At 38.5% G+C, this 25,116-nt stretch overlaps 1 protein-coding gene across 1 annotated transcript; it reads left to right on the top strand.

Annotated features, from left to right (window-relative positions):
- Nucleotides 1-4,460: 4,460 nt before the first annotated feature.
- Nucleotides 4,461-5,987, top strand: LOC129251293 (uncharacterized). Its single transcript, XM_054890656.1, has one exon. It carries the CDS (start codon nucleotides 4,461-4,463, stop codon nucleotides 5,985-5,987), a length of 1,527 nt encoding a protein of 508 aa, XP_054746631.1.
- Nucleotides 5,988-25,116: the final 19,129 nt, after the last annotated feature.

Below are 25,116 nucleotides of genomic sequence, written 5' to 3'. Positions count from 1 at the left end.
CGGACAGAGGCTTGGAGAGATTTTTGTAGTTCCATAGAATCGACCAAAGATACGGCCAGACTAGGCAAGCTTTTATCCAAGGAACACTCCTGCCCTTCCTTCTTGAAGAAAGATAACGGAGAGTGGACAAAATCATCAGCCGACACTCTAGAACATCTGGTAAATACACACTTCCCAGGTAACACAGAATATATTGAGAACAATACTGACAGTGTTCAAACATCCAAACTATCACCCATTGTAATCAACCACATCGTATCCCAAGACAGAATATTATGGGCGATAAAAAACTTTGAACCATATAAGGCAGCCGGTCCAGATGGGATATTCCCAGCCATGCTGTGGAACACTCGAGAAACGACGATTCCTTGGCTGGAGGTCTTTTTCAGGAAAAGCCTTATGCTGGGGCACATACCAAAAAGCTGGAGGAGGGTTAAGGTAATCTTTATCCCTAAAGCTGGTAGACGCGGTCATGATACAGCGAAAGATTTCAGACCCATCAGCCTATCCTCCTTCATCCTCAAAACTCTTGAGCGATTGTTGGATGTATATCTCAGGGAAAAGATTACAGACTCAACGATCTCACCATCTCAACATGCCTATCTCAAAGGAAAGTCCACAGAGCCAGCTCTTCATGAGGTTGTAAGTGCGATTGAGAGGAGCATAGAATACAAGCAATACTCACTAGTCGCTTTTCTCGACATAGAGGGAGCCTTCAACAATGTTACAACAAGATCTATAATTGAGGCTCTTAGCATGTTAGGCATAGACATAGGGCTCAACGAATGGATAGAGAAAATGCTCAAAACTAGAATAATCATCGGTGAGGTAGGCAGCAGCACGATAAAACGCTCTGTCAACAGGGGAACCCCTCAGGGAGGAGTCTTATCCCCTCTACTGTGGTTACTAGTCGCCAACAACATCCTCACCAAATTTAACCAAAAGGGAATTAAAGTGGTGGCGTACGCGGACGACATAGTGCTTATGGTTTCAGGAATGTTTCCAACCACAATCAGTGAGATTATGGAAGGAGCTCTGGTATTACTCGGCAATTGGGCCACGGACTGTGGTTTAAGCGTAAACCCGAGAAAAACTGAACTGATGCTATTCACCAAGAAAACCAAGGTGCCAAACTTTAATCTCCCAAAACTAAACGGCGTCAGCCTCACGCTAACCAAACAGGCAAAATACTTAGGGGTTATCCTGGACCCCAAACTCAGCTGGAAGTCCAACGTAGAGTACAGGGTAAAGAAAGCAAATATAGCACTTTACACGTGTAAGAGAATGTTGGGAAAAAATGGGGTCTCCAACCAAAATTATCCAACTGGTCCTACACAGCCATTGTAAGGCCAATACTAACATATGCGGCACTGGTTTGGTGGCCTGCAACAGAAAGGAAATACAACAAAACTAAGCTAAACTAGATACAAAGAACAGCGTGTATCCTAACTACAGGAGCGCTTAGCACCAGTCCTACTGAAGCGCTCAATGTACTAACACATCTATTGCCATTAGATTTACACATTAAAACAATAGCTACTTGCAGCGCGGTGAGACTCAGAGACATAGGAAGCTGGACAACAAGGTCGTACGGTCACAGTAAGATCCTCCTACAGGGACCCCCGCTACTCAAAAACGGATCAGACTACACAGTCCCCGACCTAAACTTCAAGAAAGACTTTACGGTACGTTTCCCACCGAGAGCCGAGTGGAGCAAAGGAGAGGTGATTGGAAGATACGACATCGAAATTTATACCGATGGTTCTAAGATGAACTGTGGTGTGGGAGCTGGCTTCCATTCGGAGCCACTCAACCTATCTCAATCAATTCGTCTTCCTGATTATGCCACCGTGTTCCAGGCAGAACTTTTAGTGATCAGAGAAGCATGCAAATCCCTAGAACTCTACAAGGTAGTTGGCGCAAGAGTAGCTATCTTCTCAGACAGTCAAGCAGCTATTAAGGCCTTAGACTCCAACTACATTTCATCAAAACTGGTCCTACAGTGTAGGGAGGAGCTGAAACTGCTCAGCCATTGGCTTGAAATTACCCTGATATGGGTTCCTGGTCATAGGAACATACGAGGCAATGAGATAGCGGATGAGCTAGCAAGAAAGGGCTCTACACTAGACATTGCAGAGGCGGTGGCAGTTTCCACCCCACTGAACACACTAAAAGCATATATTGCTTCACACTATCATGCTTTAGCCGAAAGAAGATGGAAGCAAATACCCACATGTATCACAACAAAAAACACATGGCCGTCATATAAAATCCAAAGGACGAATGACCTGTTAGGATGTTCTCGGCCAAACATTTCACGTACCACTGCAACCCTTACAGGACACTGGAAAGTAGGGGATCATGCAGCCAGACTCAATCTACCCTTCAATCCTATCTGTAGAAGCTGTCAAGCGGAAGGGGCGAAGGAAAGTCTGTTCCACTATTTATGTGAATGTCCGGGACTAGCCAGGGCACGACTCCGATCCTTCGGTAAGCCTTTCCTACAGCAAATTAAGGAGATCTCAGTCATCGAGATAAAGGATTTGCTCCTATACTTGGACCTCACTAAATGGATCTGACTTGGAGAAAAAAAAAAAAAAAAAAAAAAAAAAACAGAAAACATCTCATCATTTCACGAGATAGTGGTATTAAAACGGTGCTGGTCACTAATTAGGAGCATTCTCAGCTAAGTAATGTTCAACCACCTCAACAACAACAACAACAACAACAGGGAGAAACAAGGCCGAATGCATCATCTATGAGGGCGTCCATAGACGTCGTCAATACCAATTTACGAGCTGTGCAATCACTAGCTTCAAATCAGCAAGTGTCAGATGGCATACTCTTGCATCTGGTATCCTCAAAGCTCAATACAGACACGAAGGCCAAGTGGGAGGAAGAGGTTACCCACTTGTTTGATCAGCGATCAACTGCCATGAGTTTTCATCTGCCCACTTGGGAGGACTTAGCAAAATTCTTAGAACGTCGTTGTCAAATTGCAGATATTTTGGAAGCCGGGCAACCTAAAACACTCATACCAAGAACTCAGCTAACAACACATAGGCACAACAAACGTGACGAAAAATGGGCTATGGTGACTACCAAACAAGCAAAGTGTGAATTTTGCAATGCGGTTCCCCATCATAATGCCTTCAAATGCGACACGTTCCGTGCAATGGATCCACTTGCAAGATATAACTGTGTGAAAAGACTGAACTTGTGCTTGAATTGCCTTGGATCAGGTCATAAATCGAATGATTGTCCTTCAGTCCATCGCTGTAAACACTGCAATGTAAAACATCATACACTATTACATCGAAATGATTCAGCCATTACCAACATATCACCAAGAGCAGGTTTGCTCTCATCATCTGCTCTTAAGGTGAGTCTCGATCAATCAGAAGTTATTCTTGGAACAGCAATTATTCATGTATTTAATTCTCGTGGAGTGAGCATCCGAGCTCGCGCTCTGCTAGATTCCGGATCTCAACTGCATTTCATCACGGAGAAATTGGCAAAACATTTAAGAGTAACTCGAAAGGGCGTAGATATCGACGGCAGTGGAATAGGTCAAAGCAGAGCAAAGGCACAACATTTATGTTGCATAACGATTAATTCTCTAACCGAAGAGTATAGTGCCACCATTGATGCACTAATCATACCATCCATTACGTCGTGTCAACCTAGTCGTCGCATCGATCAGGCAACCATTTCGATTCCAGATACCATTTCCATCGCTGATCCGACATTCAACATACCAGGACAGATTGACATACTCATTGGAGCAGGATTATTTTTTGAGATACTTAGTAAGGGCCAAATACGTCTCAATGGTCCAGTAATACAAAATACCAAATTTGGTTGGGTGGTTGCAGGTGCAATTCCTGCGCACGTAACATCAGCAGCTGATCCATCACCTCCATACAAAGCATTCACATCATTCACATCATTCACATCATTCCAGCATCGTCATCGTCGACTCTATCATCGGATGAGCTCGAATGTGAATCCTATTTCAGCTCTACTACTCACAGGTGTCCCGTTACCAATAAGTTCATTGTTCGCCTTCCATTTCGTGAAGAACCGCATCACCTGGGTAGTTCAGAAGAAACCGCAGGCATAAGAATGTTTTCGTTAGAATCCAAACTGAATCAAAACTCAACTCTTCGCAGAGATTACAATGAATTCATGGAAGAATATATCAATATGAAGCATATGATTCCAGTTAATTTAGAATATTCACCAAGAAATCACCTAAACTATATTCCCCACCACGGGGTCACAAATATAGCTCGAAATTGCATATTGATAGCTCGACTACTAAGCTGCGGGTAGTCTTTGACGCCTCCTGCAAAACCTCAAATGGATATTGCCTAAACGATATGTTGAGAGTCGGTCCCCAGCTACAAGATACGATATTCACAATTTTGACCCGATTCAGAAGACACAAATATGTCATTATGGCTGACATTGCCAAAATGTATAGGCAAATCTGGGTCGACGAACGAGATACCCAATGGCAATGCATTTTCTGGCGCCCTACCTCTCAACAACCACTTACCACATATCAGCTACAAACAGTTACTTATGGTACAAGTTGCGCACCGTACCTTGCTGTAAAATGTCTACAACAGCTGGCAATTGATGAAGCGAAAACTTACCCAATCGGATCAAAGATAACACTAAGCGATTTCTATGTAGACAATTTAATAAGTGGCGCAGCTAGTATCGGTGAGGTCATCGAAATCAAAAATCAAACTATAAACTTACTTAATTGCGCGGGGTTTCCTTTACGAAAATTTGCATCGAACGTATCCGAAATTGTTGCCGATATTTCACCAGAAGACAAAGAAGAGACAATTCGTTTCCATGACACTGAGTTTGTAAAAACGTTAGGGTTAAAATGGTCACCAGTTGAGGATTGCTTTCTATTTCATTTGGTAGCGGATAATGGCGTTAAAACTACAAAGCGTTCAATTCTATCAAAATTGGCAAGTTTTTTTGATCCGATAGGTCTCCTCAATCCTTTGATTGTAACATGTAAAATTTTGATGCAACAACTGTGGAAGCTGAAGTCGCCATGGGATGATGAGGTCCCACCCGGGATCAAGGTTCATTGGGAGCTATTCAATAAACAATTACCGCTCTTACAAACATTAAAAATACCCAGGTATGCTAGTATTGATATCGATACTAAACTTCACGCATTTGCAGATGCAAGCACTAAGGCATATGGAGCATGTGTGTATGCAGCATGGAGCGATGCATATGGTGAGCATTCGTCACTACTCTGTGCTAAATCTCGAGTGGCACCAACGAAAGAGATTACATTACCTAGGCTAGAACTTTGTGCAGCCCTAATGGCCGCAGAACTGATGTCAGCAGTTAACAACATACTCAATCTTCCTGACGCAAATGTGTACTGCTGGTCAGATAGTACAATTGCGCTTGCTTGGATAGCAGGTGAACAGTCGAGATGGAACGTTTTCGTGGCTAACAGGGTAGCAAAAATACAGCAATTAACGAAAACCTTTTCCTGGAATCACGTACCAACAGACCAGAATCCCGCTGATATTGTATCACGTGGAGCATGTGCCAGCGAACTTTTACAAAATACACTTTGGTGGCATGGACCAGAATTCATCCAACTGAGCTGTGATTATTGGCCTTCAGCAGTGCATGTATCACAAAACGAATTACCAGAACAGCGGCTTCAAAGAACTGCATTAATTGCTATTCCAACTTCTGACTTCATTAGTAAACACAAGTATGTTAATAGCTACATGAAATTGCTGCGAATTTTTGCTTATGTAAGTCGATTTATTCGTGGATGTCGAAAGCAGTCATCAGTTAATGATTGCATCAACATATCGGCACCTGAAATGGATGAAGCATTAGAATTGATATGCAGACACATTCAAATATTTCATTTTCAGAAGACATCCACGCCATTGAGATTGGAGAACAACATCGCAACTCAAAGCTAATTGCATTGTCGCCATTCTTGCATAAGAACTTACTCAGAGTTGGAGGGCGACTTAAAAATTCATTATTGTCTTTCAACAGTAAACATCCAATTCTACTTCCATCATCACACGCATTTGTAAATACATTAATTCGACATTTTCATCATCATCACTTGCACGCCGGAGTCCAAACACTTTAAAACATTTTGAGAGACAAGTTCTGGATAACAAACGCACGCCATGTTATAAGAAGGGTAATTCACGATTGCGTATTATGCTACCGCAGTAACCCAATTATTGCTGAGCAAATTATGGGGCATCTTCCAGCCGATCGAGTCCAGCAAACTTACCCGTTCGAAGTGACAGGAGTGGATTATTGTGGACCTGTCCTTATAACTCAACGAATTCGCGGCCGTTCACCAATTAAGTCTTATATTGCAGTATTTATTTGTTTTGTAACTAAGGCAGTACACTTAGAAGTTGTACCCAATTTGTCCACACAAGCATTTATAGGTACCTTAAAGAGATTTATTGCTCGACGGGGGAAAAGTCCCAAAATAGTGTCCGACAATGCTACCAATTTTGTGGGTGCCAATCGAGAACTACGCCAGCTTTTGCCCGCTTTCGTTACCAAGGAACATGTAGAAGAGGTTCAACGTACATGCCTGGAGAATGGAATCGAGTGGCAGTTCATACCTCCCAGGTCTCCACACTTTGGTGGACTCTGGGAGAGTGCAGTTAAATTAGCAAAGTACTTTCTTCGTCGTGCTATCGGAACCACCACCCTAACGTTGGATGAGCTTCAAACTGTTTGTTGTCAATCCGAGGCAATAATCAACAGCCGTCCACTTACACCGATGTCGACAGATGCTAATAACATGCGCCCATTAACACCGGCTCATTTTTTAATAGGACGGCCTCTGACAACCATTCCAGACTCGAACTCTTTGGGCCGTAATGATAACTTACTGAAGCGCTACCAAATAGTCCAGCAAATATGTAATGAAAGAATATTTATTTGAGTTAAATATATTTATTTATTTATCGTACCAAGCTAGGCATCCAGCTTGGCGAACGATTATTTTCTTTATTATCTTACATACTAATTACAAGCGTTTTTATAGTAACTTTTATCAATGCAAGCCAACAACAATTTTTCGGTGTTTACTTGTGTAATATGATTCTAGCATTCACGCGCCGCGCATATAATAATTACGTTAGCTATATTTGCGATTACTTTCAAGTGTAATGAACCTTTTAAGAAATATGATACTTTATTTAAACGGCACAGCACAGTGAATGCATAAGTGGACAATAAAATAAAAACCAAAACAAAATGTTTATGAATATTAATGTTAAGGCATATCCGACTTATAATCATACTACACCTCCCTTCTTCGGAAGAATGCTCATACAATTTTTTTTTTTGTATGAACATTCTTTTACATTGAATTGTTAAAATAAAAAATGTACATAAGAGTAATCTTAATTTTATTTATATGTATATATTGTATTAATTTTCTAAGTTTAGACCGGTCTTTAAAACTACTTATTGTTGATAAATCTTAAGCCTATTTTTGTGAACTATTTGTTCTTTTAAAGATAACTTATCGACTATAGTACCATTATTTTTATCATCTATTGCTTTAATGGTATAAGGCCCACAATATTGCGGTTCCAGTTTATGGGCCACTTCATTCCTAAGTAAAACTAAATTGCCTATGCTAAAATTGTGATCTAAACTATTTTTATCATAAAATGTTTTTTGCTTAATTTTAGCTATGTCTATCATATTACGAGCTCTTTTATGTGCTACTTCTAGCCTAAATCTTACTTCTCTAGCGTAGTTATCTATGTTATATAATGGAGTAATTTGGTCTACATTTTTGAACTGCTGAAACATGTTTGGTGTTTTTCCAAAAACTAATTCATACGGACAATAGTCATGTTTTTGTCTTGGATGGGTATCGTGACTAAATATTTTGTCATGTCGCATATTATTGTGACTGCATAAGTATTGCCATTAATTGTTGTAGGTAGTGGGCCTATTGTGTCTACCATAACTGTATCAAATGTACCTGTAGGTGTTGGTGTTATAGTCATTGGGCTTTTTAAATGCTTTGTTATTTTGGTTTTTTGGCATTTTTCGCAAGTTTTTACGTACTTAGCAACATCTTTTGACATTTTATTCCAGAAGTAATGTCTTTTAATTTTCATAAGTGTTCTGAAAATTCCGCAATGACCGCCTTCTATAGGGTCATCGTGGTATCTTTTTAGAATGTCCATTACAGTTTTAGCATCATTGATCTGGGTCACCTCATTCAGTAGCGCTACTTTTACTTTATTTAATATCATATTGCCCTTATTTTTAAAATCATTTATCGAGACAAATTCGAAAATTTTCTCGCTAGGTGCCACTTGTAAATTATTAATGCCATATTTGTCGGCCACTTCGTCGAGCCTAGAGAAGAATTGTCCTAAGTCAATTTTCCCATTAACAAATAAGTCATCAATTTTTATATATGCCATTATAGATTTTCCTCGTTTGATGTAACATCGCGTGGGTGTAATCTTTAATTTATTGTATTTCCTGACGTCAGTGTTATTAATTGGGACATATATTTTGGGCTTATCATATGTTTTAATGTGCTGCTGTGTAGTTGGACTGTTGTTATTTTTCGACATTGATCTAGTCACTATTTTGTATAAATTTTGATTCTTTTCATTTATTTCCTTTAAGTCATTGATTGTGATGCGAGACAAAGCGTCCGCGACGTGATTATCTTTTAAGTCATTTATTGTAATGCGAGACAAAGCGTCCGCGACGTGATTATCTTTTAAGTCATTTATTGTAATGCGAGACAAAGCGTCCGCGACGTGATTATCTTTTAAGTCATTTATTGTAATGCGAGACAAAGCGTCCGCGACGTGATTATCTTTTCCTCTAAGATATTCTACTACGAAATCATACGTGTTAGTTTTGAACTTGGATTCTTCATTGAGAACAGGTAAGACAGGGGTCTGTGATCGGTTCTAACTAAAAACTTTGTACCATAGACATAAGGTCTGAAATGGGTTATTGCCCAGTGTATGGCAGCTAACTCTTGTTCAATTGTCGACTTGTTGCTTTCTCCTTTTGTGAAACTTTTGGAGGCATATGCTACTGGTAGATGTTTTCCTTCATATTCCTGAGTAAGTACTGCACCACACGCGTATTTGCTTGCGTCTGTTGTTAAGCAAAATGGTTTCTTAAAGTCGGGATATTGTAACAATGTAGGACTCATTAATGCTCTTTTGAGGTACACAAATGCATCATTGCATTCTTTTGTCCATTCGAAAGCAACTCCCTTTTTAGATAACCTTGTTAGGTGTCTTGAATATTCAGCGAAGTTTTTAATAAACCTGCGGTAGTAGTTGCAAAAGGCGACGAACCTTTTTGCACTATCTCCGTCTGTGGGTGTAGGATAATTTTTTATTACCGAGTACTTTTACCAAGGTATTGGCTATAAATATTCCAGGGTGTGGTTCTTGATTTGGAATCAGTGCTTCATCCAAGGTATTAGGTAAGTTTATTTTTCGTATAACTTCTGATCTTGCGGGAATGATTATTTCGTCGTTACATGTTGTTGTTATTGGTATTTCTATAATTTGTGTTAAATTATCTGGTCTCAGAATTAGAGCATCGTAATTTTGAGTAAAGTCTAATACACAATTGAATTTTTTCATGAAATCCATGCCTATTATACCATCACATGGAATTGGAAAGTTATCCGGGATAACGTGAAATTTATGTGGAATTAAAAATTTCGTAAATTTTAAATCAAAAAATATTGTACCAATAGAACTGATTTTGCCTTGCCCTATACCGCTTAATGCTGTAATGTGTTTTGTGTTTATTTTTTGAAAAGTGGATTTATTGAATTTTAAGAGTGATATATCTGCGCCAGTATCTACAAGTAGTGTAATGTTTGTATTTAAATCTGCTATTTTAAGTTGTACAAAAATGCTAAAGTTAAGGTTAAGCGTATGTATCTTAGAGGAATAGATTAGTTTTCCGAGTTGTTTTCGTCCGATTGGGCAACTCGTACATTGTGTGTCATGTTCCGGTTGAAATTTGGTCTGCCTTGTCGGTAACGATATCTATTTTGATTATTATTTCCTAAATTATCAAAATTTGAACGATTTTGATTTCTAGGGAAGTTGTTTCTTCTTTGAAACCTTCCATTTCTGGCAGATCGTCCATTAAATGGTCGTTGACCAAAATGTAGTATTGTGTGTTGTTGTCCTGTAGCTTCAGTACAGCTACCAATGAATTTGCTTATCGCATCGTTCATATTGTTAAAATGGCCGGCTTCCATTATTAATTTGACTTTTTCAATGCTGCAGTTTTTGGTCAATGCTTTTACTGCAGTTTGTGTCGAGTATTTACTTGCGAGTTCTGCCGACAACCCATCAGTGATATAGGCATTTTCTAAGTTTTTTGTAAGAGCTTCTATCTCATTACAATAACTATTAGCTGGTTTGTTGTTCTGTCTGATACTCATTATTTTTGCAGCTAATACTTCTACCGATTCTCCTTTAACTGACCTGTTAAGTTTTGTGATTATTTCAGAGATTGTTGTTTCTGTGTCTATGAGATTTCTGGCATTCCCTTTTAATTTTGTTTTTATGAGTGAAACAGCAACAGTTTCGTGCTCACCCTTGATTACTTTAATTAATTCTAAGGAATCTAAGAATGACCGTAGATTTTCTGGTTTACCATCGAATTCAGTCACTAGCTTTGCAGCCGTGCTGAGAAATTCCACAACTGTTTGTGTCATTTCGCCTTCTTCTTCCGACTCTATTTCTGAATTAGTAATTGGACAATCTGTTTCTGAGGAAACTGCTTCAAGCTTTGTTAATAGATTAGCTGGTGGGTTTTCAATAATATTTATTGAAATTTTCTCACTAATTGAATGAGATACTTCCTGTTGGATGTTGTATTTGGCTAAAACTTTTACTAATTGATCTCGTAGTTGCCAAAATATGTCAAGAGCTTCTTTTTGATGATACTTTGTGAGTCGCTCGAAATTTATATAAGTTAAATTTCTAATTGATTCTAATGCTAATACTAAATTTTCTAAATGTTTTTTAACTGTTTCCTGTTTTATTTGTATATTTTTATTTATACATTTAAACGATTTTTTGAAATTTTCCTTTTCTATCAGTAAAGTTTTATGAATTTCGGACCATTTGTTCATATTTTGTCTAACTCATTAGATCTACTCATATACTTTTTCTTTAGTTTTTTATTATGCATAGCATATAATTTTAATGCTAATATCAATAAGGTTACGACTGTGATTACAATTAAGCAAATTTCTACTAAATTTAAGCCAGTGTTAACGACTACTTCGTTTATTACATTGGCATTGGGTTTATCAACTTTTGATAAAGTTTTTCCCATTTCTGAAAGATTATCTATTGGGGACCTTATACCGTAAATCAAATAATTTATGCAATGTAATAATGTATATAATGTATGTATAAATTTTTTTTTTTTTTTTTTTTACATTGGATTTAAATTTTTTGTTTTTCAAGTTAATTCATTTATTAAGTAAGCATATTAGAAAGTATATTATATCAAATTCAAACATTTTCATAATTTAAAATGACTTTCCGAATCATTTTTTTTTTTTGCTTAATATATTCATTTACAGTTTCATCTCTAAATTTTTATAAGGCAAACATATAACCAACAGAAACCAAAGTGGTTTAATTCTCGCCATGTAAAGAAATAATTTATTGTATTTTTTTTTTTTTCTGCGAGCGGTTAACGCTTGTCAGCCTATACTGTCTGCGTGAAACACGCACAGTTTTTTTGTTTTTATTTATTTAATTTGCTTACGCTGTTGCAGCAGGAATTCCAATTTTGAGATGCGTTCCCAAATGGAGCAAGCCTTTTTCCAAGGTGGTGGTGGCTGAGTGTTGACTTCTCGGAGGAGATATCCAATCTCTCGCTTAATGCGCTGGGTATAGCCGCCTCTGCGCTTTGGCTTCTTTATGATTGGGATGACTGGTTCTTGATCGGCTGGTTTCTTTAATAAATGGTTTCTTCTCCTGTACTCCTCAATGGAGATAGCTTTCGGCCCTTCTGTGGTCATCTATCTTCTGGTCTATTGGCCAGACCAGGAACTTCACGCAACTGGTAGATCTTATTGGCTGATCAATACCAGGACTTTGTTATTAGTATTTGCTTTCCGCCACTTGTGCAAAAATCTTAGCACCAAGCTGGACTTTGGAATAAGCATTTGAGCTTTCCGCCACTTGTGCAAAAAAATCTTAGCACCAAGCTGGACTTTGGAATAAGCATTTGAGCTTTCCGCCACTTGTGCAAAAAAATCTTAGCACCAAGCTGGCAGGATCGCCATGTAATGAAAGAATATTTATTTGAGTTAAATATATTTATTTATTTATCGTACCAAGCTAGGCATCCAGCTTGGCGAACGATTATTTTCTTTATTATCTTACATACTAATTACAAGCGTTTTTATAGTAACTTTTATCAATGCAAGCCAACAACAATTTTTCGGTGTTTACTTGTGTAATATGATTCTAGCATTCACGCGCCGCGCATATAATAATTACGTTAGCTATATTTGCGTTTACTTTCAAGTGTAATGAACCTTTTAAGAAATATGATACTTTATTTAAACGGCACAGCACAGTGAATGCATAAGTGGACAATAAAATAAAAACCAAAACAAAATGTTTATGAATATTAATGTTAAGGCATATCCGACTTATAATCATACTACAAATACACCAAAATTTTTGGGAAAGATGGCACTGCGAGTATCTTAAAAATTTACAACAGCGAACAAAATGGAAAACGGAATCTCAAAATTTACAAACGAATGACATGGTCTTAATAAAGGAGGAAAATACACCTCCACTTAAGTGGACAACAGGTCGCATCACTGAAGTCAAGCCTGGCGACGATGGTCGTGTTCGTGTAGTGGTAGTAAAAACCAGAAATGGTCTACAAACACGAGCAATATCAAAGATTTTCAAATTACCAGTATAATTTGCTGATTATTTTGGAGTAGTTGACTCCAACCGGGGGAGGATGTTAAGGGGTTAAAGTTTATTTTCGCATCACCCACAATTTGGGCTCACCCTATTCCTTTCACTTCTTTGTCTTCCTCATCGCTCACATCATCATTTCATCGTTCATTTCGCTCTTCGCTCCTTTACATTTTGTTGTTATCACTTACTCATCATTTCATCGTTCATTTCGCTCTTCGCTGCTTTACACTTTGTTATTATCACTAACTCATCATTTCTCTGTGCAGAATTTAGTACATCTGCATTGCCAACAACATACATGCACATCGATACATATGTATACCGAAAAAATACATAAAGCCCACGTCGCATCGTCTTCGCGTGATCTCCCCTTCACCTAGCATCGATAAAGGGATAGCGGTGCCCAAAACCATTATAAAAGGACCAGCCTACGCACCTTTTGATACAGTTTTTCGTTTTTGTTTGCCATCACAGCTCCCCCGGTATCGGTAATTAATTAAGCATAAATCACTTCATCCCCCTTTTTTGCTTCGGTTCGAAATAATTTACGTTTATAAAATAAAGAATTGTTTTTTCAATCTAAATTTCTTGTTTTAATTTGCGGATAAAAATTAAGTCAACTGGGTTGGCCAGTCATCATCCACCACTTCTAATAAAGCCTAGGAATCGAAACAAATTGTAAATTTTCCAGCTGTTTTGTTAGCATTTTGTACTGCTTCAAATATGGCTAACGTTTGGGCAGCGAAATTTGTAATAAGGTAACACTTTGGTAATTAATATTTTATCATTGTATATAACGCAGAAGCTTGTTTGGTTTGCCCCCTTTTTGAAACGTTTGTGAAGATTAGTTTGAATTTTTTTTATAACTTTGTTTGGTAACTCTGAGAAGAGTTTTTGATATGTAGTGGAATATTTGTAGTGGTGTTGTCTTTTTCCACTGGTGGAGTGATGTATCTACAGAATTGGAAGGTAGCTGCCATTCAGGAAATCGGGTGATGGTGTTAAATTTAACATTGACGAGAATATCTAATTCTTGGGCTTGTTTTATTGTACGATTGAGTGTTGATTGAATTTTTGTTTTCGTTTAGAAGTATTTATTTTGTGTGTTGGCTTGGAAACTGTAGACTGGTCATTAACGACTAGCTTTTTGCAAAGTTTTGTTGTGGCAAACTTCCTCATTTGTATTAACGGTGGTATGCGTATTTCAAAAGCCATGTTGCGGATCGGAGTAGTACGGTATGCGCCTACAGCGATTCGTATAGCAGAATTAAGTAATGAGTTGAGTTTGTTAATATTTGCTTAGCCAAAAATGTATTATCCGTAATAAATTTTTGATGCGATTAAAGCTTTGGTACGGGGAATGATTGAACTAGTTAGCGTTAAGTTTTGGGCTTGAAAGGCATTTTATTGTGTTCGAACGGTTGTTTAGTTAGTTGGGAAGTTTTGAAGTATGGGCTTTCCATGTGTATCTCTTCCTAAATTCGATACTTAATATCCTCAAGTTTTTAGTGTTGTTTATTGTAAGATTGTTGCATGTGATATTTGCACCTGAGCAATTGCATCAGCTCAAAATATCATTGTGAATGTCATTTAGATTTATGATTGTATTTTCTTGTTTATTAATTTTTTTTTTTAGAGTGAAATTGCCGGTGTAGGCGAAAAAGTCTATTTCATTCTGTAATGATATTATAATATGTTGCTGAGCTTGTTGTATGCAAAAAGAAATAGTATGACTGAAATTGGTGATCCCTGAGGTTTTTTAGTGGATCTATTTCAGAGACTTGAGAACGTATTTTTTTTTTAATTTTCATGTTTGTCATAAAGTTTTTAATGTAATATAGTTTCATATTTTAGGACCTATTTTCTATGCTATATGTGACAACTGCGCATGTCGAAGAGAATGTAAAGATCCCGATACCCCAATCGTTGACGACGGGACTGCCGTTCTGCTACCCGACCATGACGAGGTAAGAACAAAGCCACGAGAGCCGACGGACTGCCGCCTGAGCTATTCAAACACAGGGGCGAGGAGCTGGTAAGGTGCATGCACGGTTGAATGAAAGCATGTCTGCCGATAGAAATTTAGGTGTGCTAAGAAATTTATTTTGGCGCCTTCAAAATAGGCTCCATTCGAAGCAATACACACATGCCAACGATTAGTCCAGTCATCAAAGCACCTTTTAAATGCGTTTGAAGAGATCTTCTTCAGCTCCTTCAGCGAGTTCTCCCTCATGGTCTCTATAGACTCAAAGCAGCGTTCGCGGAGAGTTTTTGATCAAAAAAGTGTTCTCAATATGACCCTTGTGAGACGGAGCGTTATCATGGTGCAAGATACATAAGTTTTCCTTCCACATATTGGGCCGTTTTCTACACAAATTCTCTCTCAAACGTCGCATAACTTCCAAATAATGTTCTTTATTTACCGTAGAACTATTTGGAACGAAAACCAAGTGCACAACACCATGATAATCAAAGAAAACTAGTAGCATGACTTCCCTTTTGACCGACTTTGACGTGGTTTTTTGGGTTTCGGCTCATGTGGAAAACGCCATTCAGTCGCCTGTTGACTGGTTTGCATGGCAAAATGATTTACTTACGTCTCATCACCTGCTATGATGCTCTGGATAAACGTTGGGTCCGAATTCACTTGCTCAAGCACGTCTTCAGCCACCTTCTGCCGATGAATTTTTTGAAAGGAATTCAGCTCTGTTGGAACGAGCAGCCACGCGTCTCATGCCCAATTGATGATGTAGAATATTGCGAATTGTTTCGCGAGACACGCTAAGGTCACGAGCTACCTCCCTCAAACTTAAATGATAGTTCTCCAGCACCATTTCCTTGACTTTATCGACGTTTTCTTCCGTTGAAGACGTTGATGGGGGACCAGATCGGGGCACATCTTCCACGACCTCTCTGTCCTCTGCAAAAGCTGTATACCACTCTTAGACCCGTGTTTTTGATAATTGAGAGATCACGCTCATCCTCTGCGACACTATAGAGCACAGTTATACCAACACTCCAACAAAAAGAGTTTTGACATACATATATGTAACGCGTGCTGGTTAAATGAACAGTTCCTAATATTTGTTTGACATAATGTATATTCTTTATTATATTTAAATTGACTTTTCAATCTCTGCGATAGGTGAGTTCAGTGCCGTTTCTATAGATTTTCCTTTACAGTAGGCGTGCTGCGAGATACCAACCGGAGTGGGGTTGATGCTAGCTTAATTGGCCTGCAATTCTTGGGTGAAATACATTTGAGCTTCAAAGTAGCTTAAAGTATAACAGTTAATCACTCTATAATATAGTCGAGTGAGTTTCGTATTTGTGTCGGGAAGAATCTGGACCCGGTGACTTAAATGGTTTAAAAATTTTCACTGCCCAGGTCCTGGTTTCAGTGATTACATTATCAATAGCACAATTAGATTTTTCTATTCGATTTTAACTAATATGTTAGCGGATTTGTTGCTTGGAAAATGTGTGTCCACTAGCAATTTTAAAGTCTCCTCGCTTGAGATAGCCCAACTCTTATCCGGCTTTTGGAGGTATCCTGAGGAATAGGAATTCTTTGTAAGGATTCTGCGCAGTCTAGATGCTTCCGTGGTTCCTTCGATTACTCCAGAGAATGTTTTCCAACCAGACCTTTTCGCTTTTCTAATTTCTTTTTTATATATTCCAAATTTAGTATATCAGCAGTATAACACACTCTTATAGCTTTTGCTATATTAAACTGTTTTCTACAATCAGTTTTTAAGGTTGTTAGGTCTTCTGACCACCAGGGCGGCATTTTCCTTCCCTTATGTTTGACTATGGGATAGGCTTTGTTTAGCGCTGTTCTACACATTTGTGCATGCTTGCTCAATGTCCTTATTATCAATGGTGACGTTATTGAGGCTAGGAAGTTTTTCTTGAAGTTCATTTTTGTAGCAGTGCCAGTTGACCTTCTTCAAATTCCTACTACAGAGAGGATGGTATAGTGTGAATGTTAATTTAGAAATGTCCACTGTGTCATCTTTTCGTAAAGAGTATGATAAATCATACGTCGAAAGGTGTTCGAGAGCAAACTTTCTCGAATACCAAAATAAGAGAAAGGAAGCCAAAAAGATAATAAGGGCAAAGAAAAAAATATATATGAAACAACAGACTGAACAAATTGAAAGGGACTTCGCCAACAAAAATGTCCGATCTATGTACCAAAACATAAAAAGACAGACAAAAGCTTTCCGACCAAGAACCAACGTTTGTAAGGACAAGAATGGAAATATTATTAGTGACAAGCAACAAGTAATAGAAAGATGGAAACAACATTTCACCGAGCTCCTCAACGAAAGTCATAGGAATGATATTGATAATAACAACGAAAGAGAGGAGATCCATACAGCTGAACTATTGATTGACGGACCTAGCATAATTGAAGTAACCACAGCAATAAATAAATTAAAAAACAATAAAACAGGTGGTGAAGACGGAATCCCGACAGAGCTCAAAAAATATGGAGGGCAAGCCTTGCACAAGCAAATACACTATCTTGTATAAACCATTTGGGTAATGGTAATAGTACCAATAGATAAGAAGGGCAATAAGACTGAATGTCGAAATTATCGAGGAATATCGCTATTGAACGTTGGCTACAAAGTGTTCACAAATATTGTGTACGAGCGTATCAAAGTTTATGCTGATGAAATAATAAATTAATACGAGTACTCGTACCAGTTTGGCTTTAGAAGCAATCGATCAACACTTGATCAAGATTTCCTGGGAAACCAATTTTTTTTTTAATTTTTCGAGGATAACATTGATATATTCTGCCTATTTATTGATTTTAAACAAGCGTTTGATAGTCTAGACAAAAAGCTAGACAAAAACTTGGTGTTCCGTTGGAACTGATTGAACTGGTTCTCTGCACGTTGAAGAATACGACTAGCAAAGTGCTAGTACAAGGCGAAATGCCTGAACCCTTCCACGTCCTGTCTGGTGTTAAACAAGGAGACACACTGTCCGCTCTGATTTTCAACCTTATGTTGCATACAGTTGTAAAAGAAATTAACTTGTGCGGAACAATATTTAACAAAGATTTTCAAATATGTGCTTTTGCTGACGACGTTCTCATCATGGCAAAAAACAAAAACCAAAATGCGCATATTCAAGCAGCTAGAAACAAAAGCAAAAATTATAGGACTGAATGTCAACGCGGAAAAAACTAAGTTTATGTTTCCCTCAGCACGTAATATGGATGCCAACAATCTAGCCATAGATAATTTTGTTTTTGGAAGTGTAAATGGATTCAAATACTTAGGATTCGTTCTATCAGCGAGTAAAGACACATCAATGGCAATATATGAAGGAATTAAGGGGAGGGTAAGGGATAAAAATCGATTTTTTTTTGCATGTTATTGTAGTAAAACATTTCAAAAATACCGTGTTAAAATTTTAAGTCAATCCGAGCAAAACTTTTTAAGTTATAGAGCATAAAGCCGATCCGCCTCAAACATCTGCCGAGACGCAGCAGTTGCGCGCGTAGTCCGTTACAAACTTTAAACGCGGTTTTCTCGAACCTTTTTTTTTAAACGCGGTTTTCTCGAACCTTTTTTTTTGAAAACTACTCAACCGATCCCTTTGAAATTTTGCACACATATTTTACATATAAAAAACCTCCTCTCAACGTTTTTTTTTCGCCATTTTTTTTATATTAAGGTGGTTAATCACTTTTTACTTCAAACGACTACCAAATGGCTGAAAATGAAAATAAATCGTCAAAATAAACGTTGGGAGGAAGCTTAACTCATACTTTAACTAAATTATTCGATTTTTTTGATTTCAGATGATTCTACGCTGAGATATGCTGACTACTGCAAAATGTATTTTTGAAAAGACGTCTACGTAAATGTGCTTTCATTCGCTCATTTTGCAATATTTTTACATGAAAATTTTATCAAATATTCTTGAAATGTTACTTTATAATATGCAACAACTTTTAATAAACTGACTTGAACCGTTTCGCTACAATAAATTCATGAAAAAAGTGTTTTTTTTTAGCGTTTATCCCTTACCCCCCCCTTAAGTCTGCTAATAAGACTTACTATGCAAATATAAAATTGTTCACATCAAAGGTTTTATCACGAATGCAGAAAATCAAGATGTATAAAACTTTGATACGTCCGGTTCTACTTATGGTGCTGAAATCTGAACACTAAAAATTAATGATATAAACCAGCTATTGCGATTTGAAAGAACCATAATGAGACAAATCTACGGTCCTATTCGGCTTGAAAATGGCACGTATCGCATCCGTTATAACAATGAAATTGAAAACTTTATTGGTGGTGAAAATGTAATACGTTGTATTAAAGCGCACCTGATTAGATGGATTGGCCGCATCATAAGAATACCCAAGCAGACTTAAAAGCGATGAATGTTCGTAATTGGAGAAATGAGGCAAGAGGGAGACTGAATTGGAGGAGGATTGTTGATGAATCTATGGTCCACCACAGACTGTGAAGCTAAGAGAGAGATGATAAATCAGCGTAATACCAAGGACTTCTTGTCTATTACGTGTAAAATATGGTGGGTTCATTGCCTTTGTTCCATCCTAAAAGTCCGTTCATTGGTGTCCCTACTCTCCCACAGTGCATGATGCTTATTAGCGTCACCTCTTAGGATGACCTCACGCTTGTGGGTTTCACAATTGTCCACCAACGTTCTTATAAGGTGCGATGATAGTGGTCCTATGCCATCGCCAGCAAAGTGGAACGTGGCCAGCCAGCAGCTGCTTCCGCTTGCTTCCCAGTTGATCGTCGTCGTATCTGCATTACTGAAACTATGATCATAAATATGTTTAGTTTTGATTTTGCCCTTATAGTGCCTTCACAGTTAGCACTGTATAACTTGTATCCTGGGATCCCCAAACCACATATAATTCCTCCACGTACCCATGGTTCCTGAATGAGGATGACGTCTGGTTGGTCTTCTGCCAGACGTTCCAGGAGGGCAAAGGAGGCTTCTTTGCAGTGATGTAAATTAATCTGAAGAAGATGCATCCGCTGTTAACGTTACGTCAGTATCTTCTCTAATTTCACATAAAAACTCCTTTTCGGAGTATTTACGCTCACCCGTGATATACTTACGCCCCTTCTGGAAGAACATCATCCCCAAGCTCAATTCTGAACCGGAGGAGGCGTACTCTTCTTCAACAAGAGGTTCATCTTCGCTCATAGGCTCGGTTTCTTCATTAATGGCTAGAAGTGCTATTGCCCCAGTATCAGTCTTATAGACTTTTATTTTGATTTTTAAAAAGGCATACTTTAAGTCACCGTCGCGTTTCGCTACCGGCTCAATGGAGTTGTCTGTTAGCAACAGCATAACCTGCATAGTTGCGCGCTTTGGCTCTTCAGCTCCGTTAGCGTTTGTCTTGATTTTTACAATTCTGAAAAATTCCCGTCTTGTGTTAGGATCTTAGGGTTACATACTCGTATGAGTTGACGGGATCATCAAGGGTTCGGCATCCTTGCGCATGGTCTGGACGGAATGCCCTTTTTTCGCGACAACTACGAGCTTGGCATTTGAGTATAACTCGCCGACTTTAAACACGGCTATCAGAAGAATTGCATCGATCTCTCAACAATATACGCAACAATTTTTATTTGGTATTGATGCCAGCTTAAGTCTTCACATGCAGGCGGAGTTCCCAGGTTTTCCAGGATTACCTTAAGCGCCACTTTCATTAATGCTGCTTCTACCCGTTTTCATTGGGATTTTGGAATTATGACTTCCGGATGATTCGTATGGAGAACGCCTATTATTATGGGGCCTTTTGCAATCTCTGCGAATGATTTTTTCGATGTAACACCAAATGTCTTGTGCCCTTTGGCAGCTGGTATCGCTTCCTCCAAAGATTTTTGTCGTTTTGGAGCGTACTGCGTTTGTTGGAATTCGGGGTTAAAGTTGGAAATGATCTTTCGCTCCCTCAATACTCTGCTACGATCCTGGTAGCCTGCTTTCGCTGAGTCTACCATCCTTAGAGTAGGCCATTTATCGGTACCGAAGCTAGCCGTAGCTATATCTCTGGCCGAGAACATTTTTGCGAAATGGATCACCGAAGCCTGCAAGGGTAGCACACTTTTGCTTTTGCTGGGGCCTAAGGTGATGGCTGCTTCCGACCGGGCTTCCGCTTTGTCGATTTCAGGTATTGATGTTCGGTCAAGATTGCTTATATGATACTTTTTGGACAGCTCGGTGTGACCGTAGCTCTCAAGGCAGCAGACTATGAGAAGGACCGGTCTGCTTAATTTTTTTTGTTTTTTATTTTCAGAGTTAATTTTTGTTCCCACGAGTGTCGGAGAAATGATATTCGCTTTTGCGTATCTCCGAACTATCTACTTATTACGCAGGGCGCCTGGTATCCGTAAGCTCCGTTTGCGACTTAGTTATTTTTGAGAAAGAGCTCCAAGCCTGAGAGATCCTCGGCACGAGTTGCATGACACCGTGATCTAGCTCTTTACCCCCGACTATATTAAAAATACTTTGAGTAATGCTGTATTATTGAGGAGTACCAAACACTAGCTATAGTACCGAGGTTATAGATTCGAGGTTGTAAGAGACTTCGTTTATTCCAATAATAATGTTAGCCCAAAAATCCAACGTATAATCTCTCTTGCCAACAGGTGCTACTTTGGACTAAGTAGGCAACTGAGTAGTAAAGTCCTCTCTCGACAAACAAAACTAACACTTTATAAGGCCCTCATCATGCCCGTCTTATCGTATGGCGGAAAAGCTGACTATGACAACATCCGATGAGGGGTCCCTTAAAGTGTTGGGATCAAAGATTTTGCGGAAGATTTTTAGGCCTTTGCACGTTGGTGACGGCAAGTATCGCAGGCGATAGAACGACGACCTGTATGAGTTTATCGCACCAATCAAGAACAAGAAGGTGGTCATCTGATGGTCTAGATGTACTAGATAATCGGATTTACTCTACTAAATCCGATTTTCTGGCTATGTAGTAGAGTTTTGCAGGAAACAAACGACCATAGCCGATTAGCTTCTACGAGTACATGAGACTAAAAAAATTCATAAAATAATCAAAATCGTGTTAAACAAAACAATTCGTCTAACAAAATATTTTTTGTTATTTGTAACTCGTGTTAAATCAAATTTGTGTAAAAAGATAATTAGGTGTATATCGCTTTCTATTTGGTAGTTTGAGTTGGATCTTATAGGCCCATACAGTATATTGGGAGGTGCGATTTTAAGCCGCATAATTATTATAACTTATCGTGTGTAATAGCTGTCCAGTGGGTGTATGGGGGTAAATGTTACTAGTAAACTTAAACATTGCCTTGTTTATATATATATATAGATAGTTAGAGTTCTCTCATAAATAAATCGTTTGCTCTATTGTAGCTTATTATATTTTCAGTTGTTATGTACTTTTTGACTTTATTCCAAAAAGATTTCTATCTCTTTTGAATCTTTCGACGTTTCTTGATCCCCTAAAAAGTACATTTTTTCGAGTTGTAGTTAGTTTGAGGTATAGCTTCATTTGTGCTTTGGAGTATAATTTTGTTTAGCGTGGCGCTGATTTTTTTAAAGCTATAGGAAAGTTTTTCAAAAAAACACACGTAAAATTCAGAAAAATGCATGAAATTTTTATTTAAATCGATAGTACAGTCCATATAATTTAATGTTTGAAGATTATTTCATGCAAAGGTTGACCGCGACTGCGTTTCAAATGGTCCAACCGCTTTGTCCAATTTTTGCACACTCTTTCCAATGTTTCGGCTTTTATCTCACATATAAATGCCTCTCAACAAGTCCATGTTACGCGTGCTGTGTGGCATGTGGCACCGTCTTGCTGAAACCACATGTCATTCAAGTCAAGCTCTTGCATTTTGGGCAAAAAAAAGTTGGATATCATTTCACGGTAGAAAAAAAAGTTGGATATCATTTCACGGTAGCGCTCACCATTCACAGTTACGTTACGATTCGCAGCATCTTTGAAGAGGTACGGACCAATGATACCTCCAACCCATAAACCGAACCAAACTGTGACCTTTTCTGGATACATTGGTAGCTCTTGTGGTTCTTCTGGCTGATCGACAATTCTGCTTATTTACGTACCCATTGCGTTGCGTTTGGTCGTTCGGCTTCAATTCTTGCACCAGCTGTATTTTGAAAGGCCTCACACCTAAATCCTTTCGCAAAATTTTCCACGTTGTTGAGTAACAGAGATCCAATTGATGCGAACGGCGACGAATCGATAATTAATGGTCATCATTAACACTGGCCGACACGGCTGCGATATTTTCTTCAGTTCGCACTTTACGTAAGCGTGTTGATGGTTTGATGCCCAATAATGCAAATTTGGTTCTAAATTTAGTCACAATAGCTCGAATAGCCGCTTCAGTGGGTCGATTAAACTGACCATAAAATGGAAGAAGCGCGATAAACTTTCTTAACTGAACACGCATTTTTATAAAAAAAATTCAATGATTTGCAATCGTTGTTCGTTTGTAAGACGATTCATGGTTAAATTACAGACCAAACTGAAGATGTTTGACAATGAAACAAAACAGGAAACGTGCGGCAGCTGTTTAAACCAACTGTTTAAAAAGATAGTAGCTAAAAAATCACCCTTTATTATTGCTGTGTGGTTCAGATTATCATAGGAGAGAAGCTAAATTTTTTCTTAACTAGCTTTATTAAGGTTAAACCGGGATCTGATATTTATTGTGGTGTTTGATTGGTTTGGGTGATTGGGAAGACAATGCTGCCGAAAAGGCAGGATTCTACTTGCCAATTACTTTGTGGAGTAAAGCTATAATTAAAGCAGGTAAACCTATAATTAAATTAACATGAGTAAATGTATTATTGTAAGTGGCTTAGTGAGCCATCTTTCAGAAGAATTAACCCTGACCGACTAATACATTTAAAGAGCTTATTGCCTCTGCTGTTGCTTTTGGGATATCCCCAACGGCTTCAAAGCAACCTCGAGAATACTTTCCTGATAATATTTCGCATTTACCTTGACGCCAGGCTGAAACGATGAAAACGATGGAGATCCCCCATCTGCGGTTTCAGCGACCCAAACCATTACCTGTGGCGCGTGCTGCCCCCTGGTGGCCAATCGATGACTCAAATTCTCGTATGAATGGTCGGTGAAATAAACACTATCGTTTTGGGAGTTTACGAATGTTCGGAAATTGACCACTTTCTACCAAGCGAAGCAACTCCTTCGCTCTCTCAACTCTGACTTGTTAGTGCTTTGGTGTGAGATTATGCGTCTTTTGGATCTTGTAAAGCTTGACTTTAAGATAATTTTTCAGTATGCGGCGGATGCTTCGGTCAGATATTTTCAGTTCTTTCGCCATTTGATTGGCACTTAGTCGGGGATTTCGTTCAAGTCGCTTCTTCACTTTTTGAACCATTTCATGTAACATTGCAGTCTTTTGATGATCACCTCCATAACGATTCGCGATGCTGCCGGTATCATTTTAACGAGTAATGGTGCGAAAAACAAAAACTTTATTTACTTAAATTGCTCGAGCTCACGAACTATCGGTGGTTGCAATAACATCTAGTGCAATAACACTATTACGTTTGAAATCCATAGCTGATTTTCTTTTTTCTCGTTTACTCTCGGCAAAATTGTTCCACGCGCTTGTAAACAATACTCTGGATTGTCATTTAGTCGACTAACTGACAGCTGATGCCCGTGCATCAGTTGCGCGAACGGTCTGAAGTTGGTAAGACTTCGAGTGCCGGACCCTGTATATCACAGAGTTAGTGGTGTGGTTAATTATTTTATGCTGTATGGATTTATATATAAGTATAAGAATAGCAGATCCTCCAAGTGAGTTGCTGGAGTTTGTCGATGTATAGATATTGTAATTAATATGCGTTGGAATTGGTATCGAGCTTTGGATGTGTGTTTCTTGTAGGGTAATTATGTGTGGTTTGTTTGGCATAAGTAATATCTATAGAAACACACTTTTATAATAGCGGTCACCCCTCGGCAGGCAATGGCAAACCTCCGAGTGTATTTCTGCCATGAAAAAGCTCCTCATAAAAATATCTGTCGTTT

Source organism: Anastrepha obliqua, unplaced genomic scaffold (assembly GCF_027943255.1).
Source record: "Anastrepha obliqua isolate idAnaObli1 unplaced genomic scaffold, idAnaObli1_1.0 ptg000012l, whole genome shotgun sequence".
In the NCBI taxonomy this organism is placed as follows: Eukaryota; Metazoa; Arthropoda; class Insecta; order Diptera; family Tephritidae; genus Anastrepha; species Anastrepha obliqua.
This window is presented reverse-complemented; position numbering and strand designations above follow the sequence as displayed.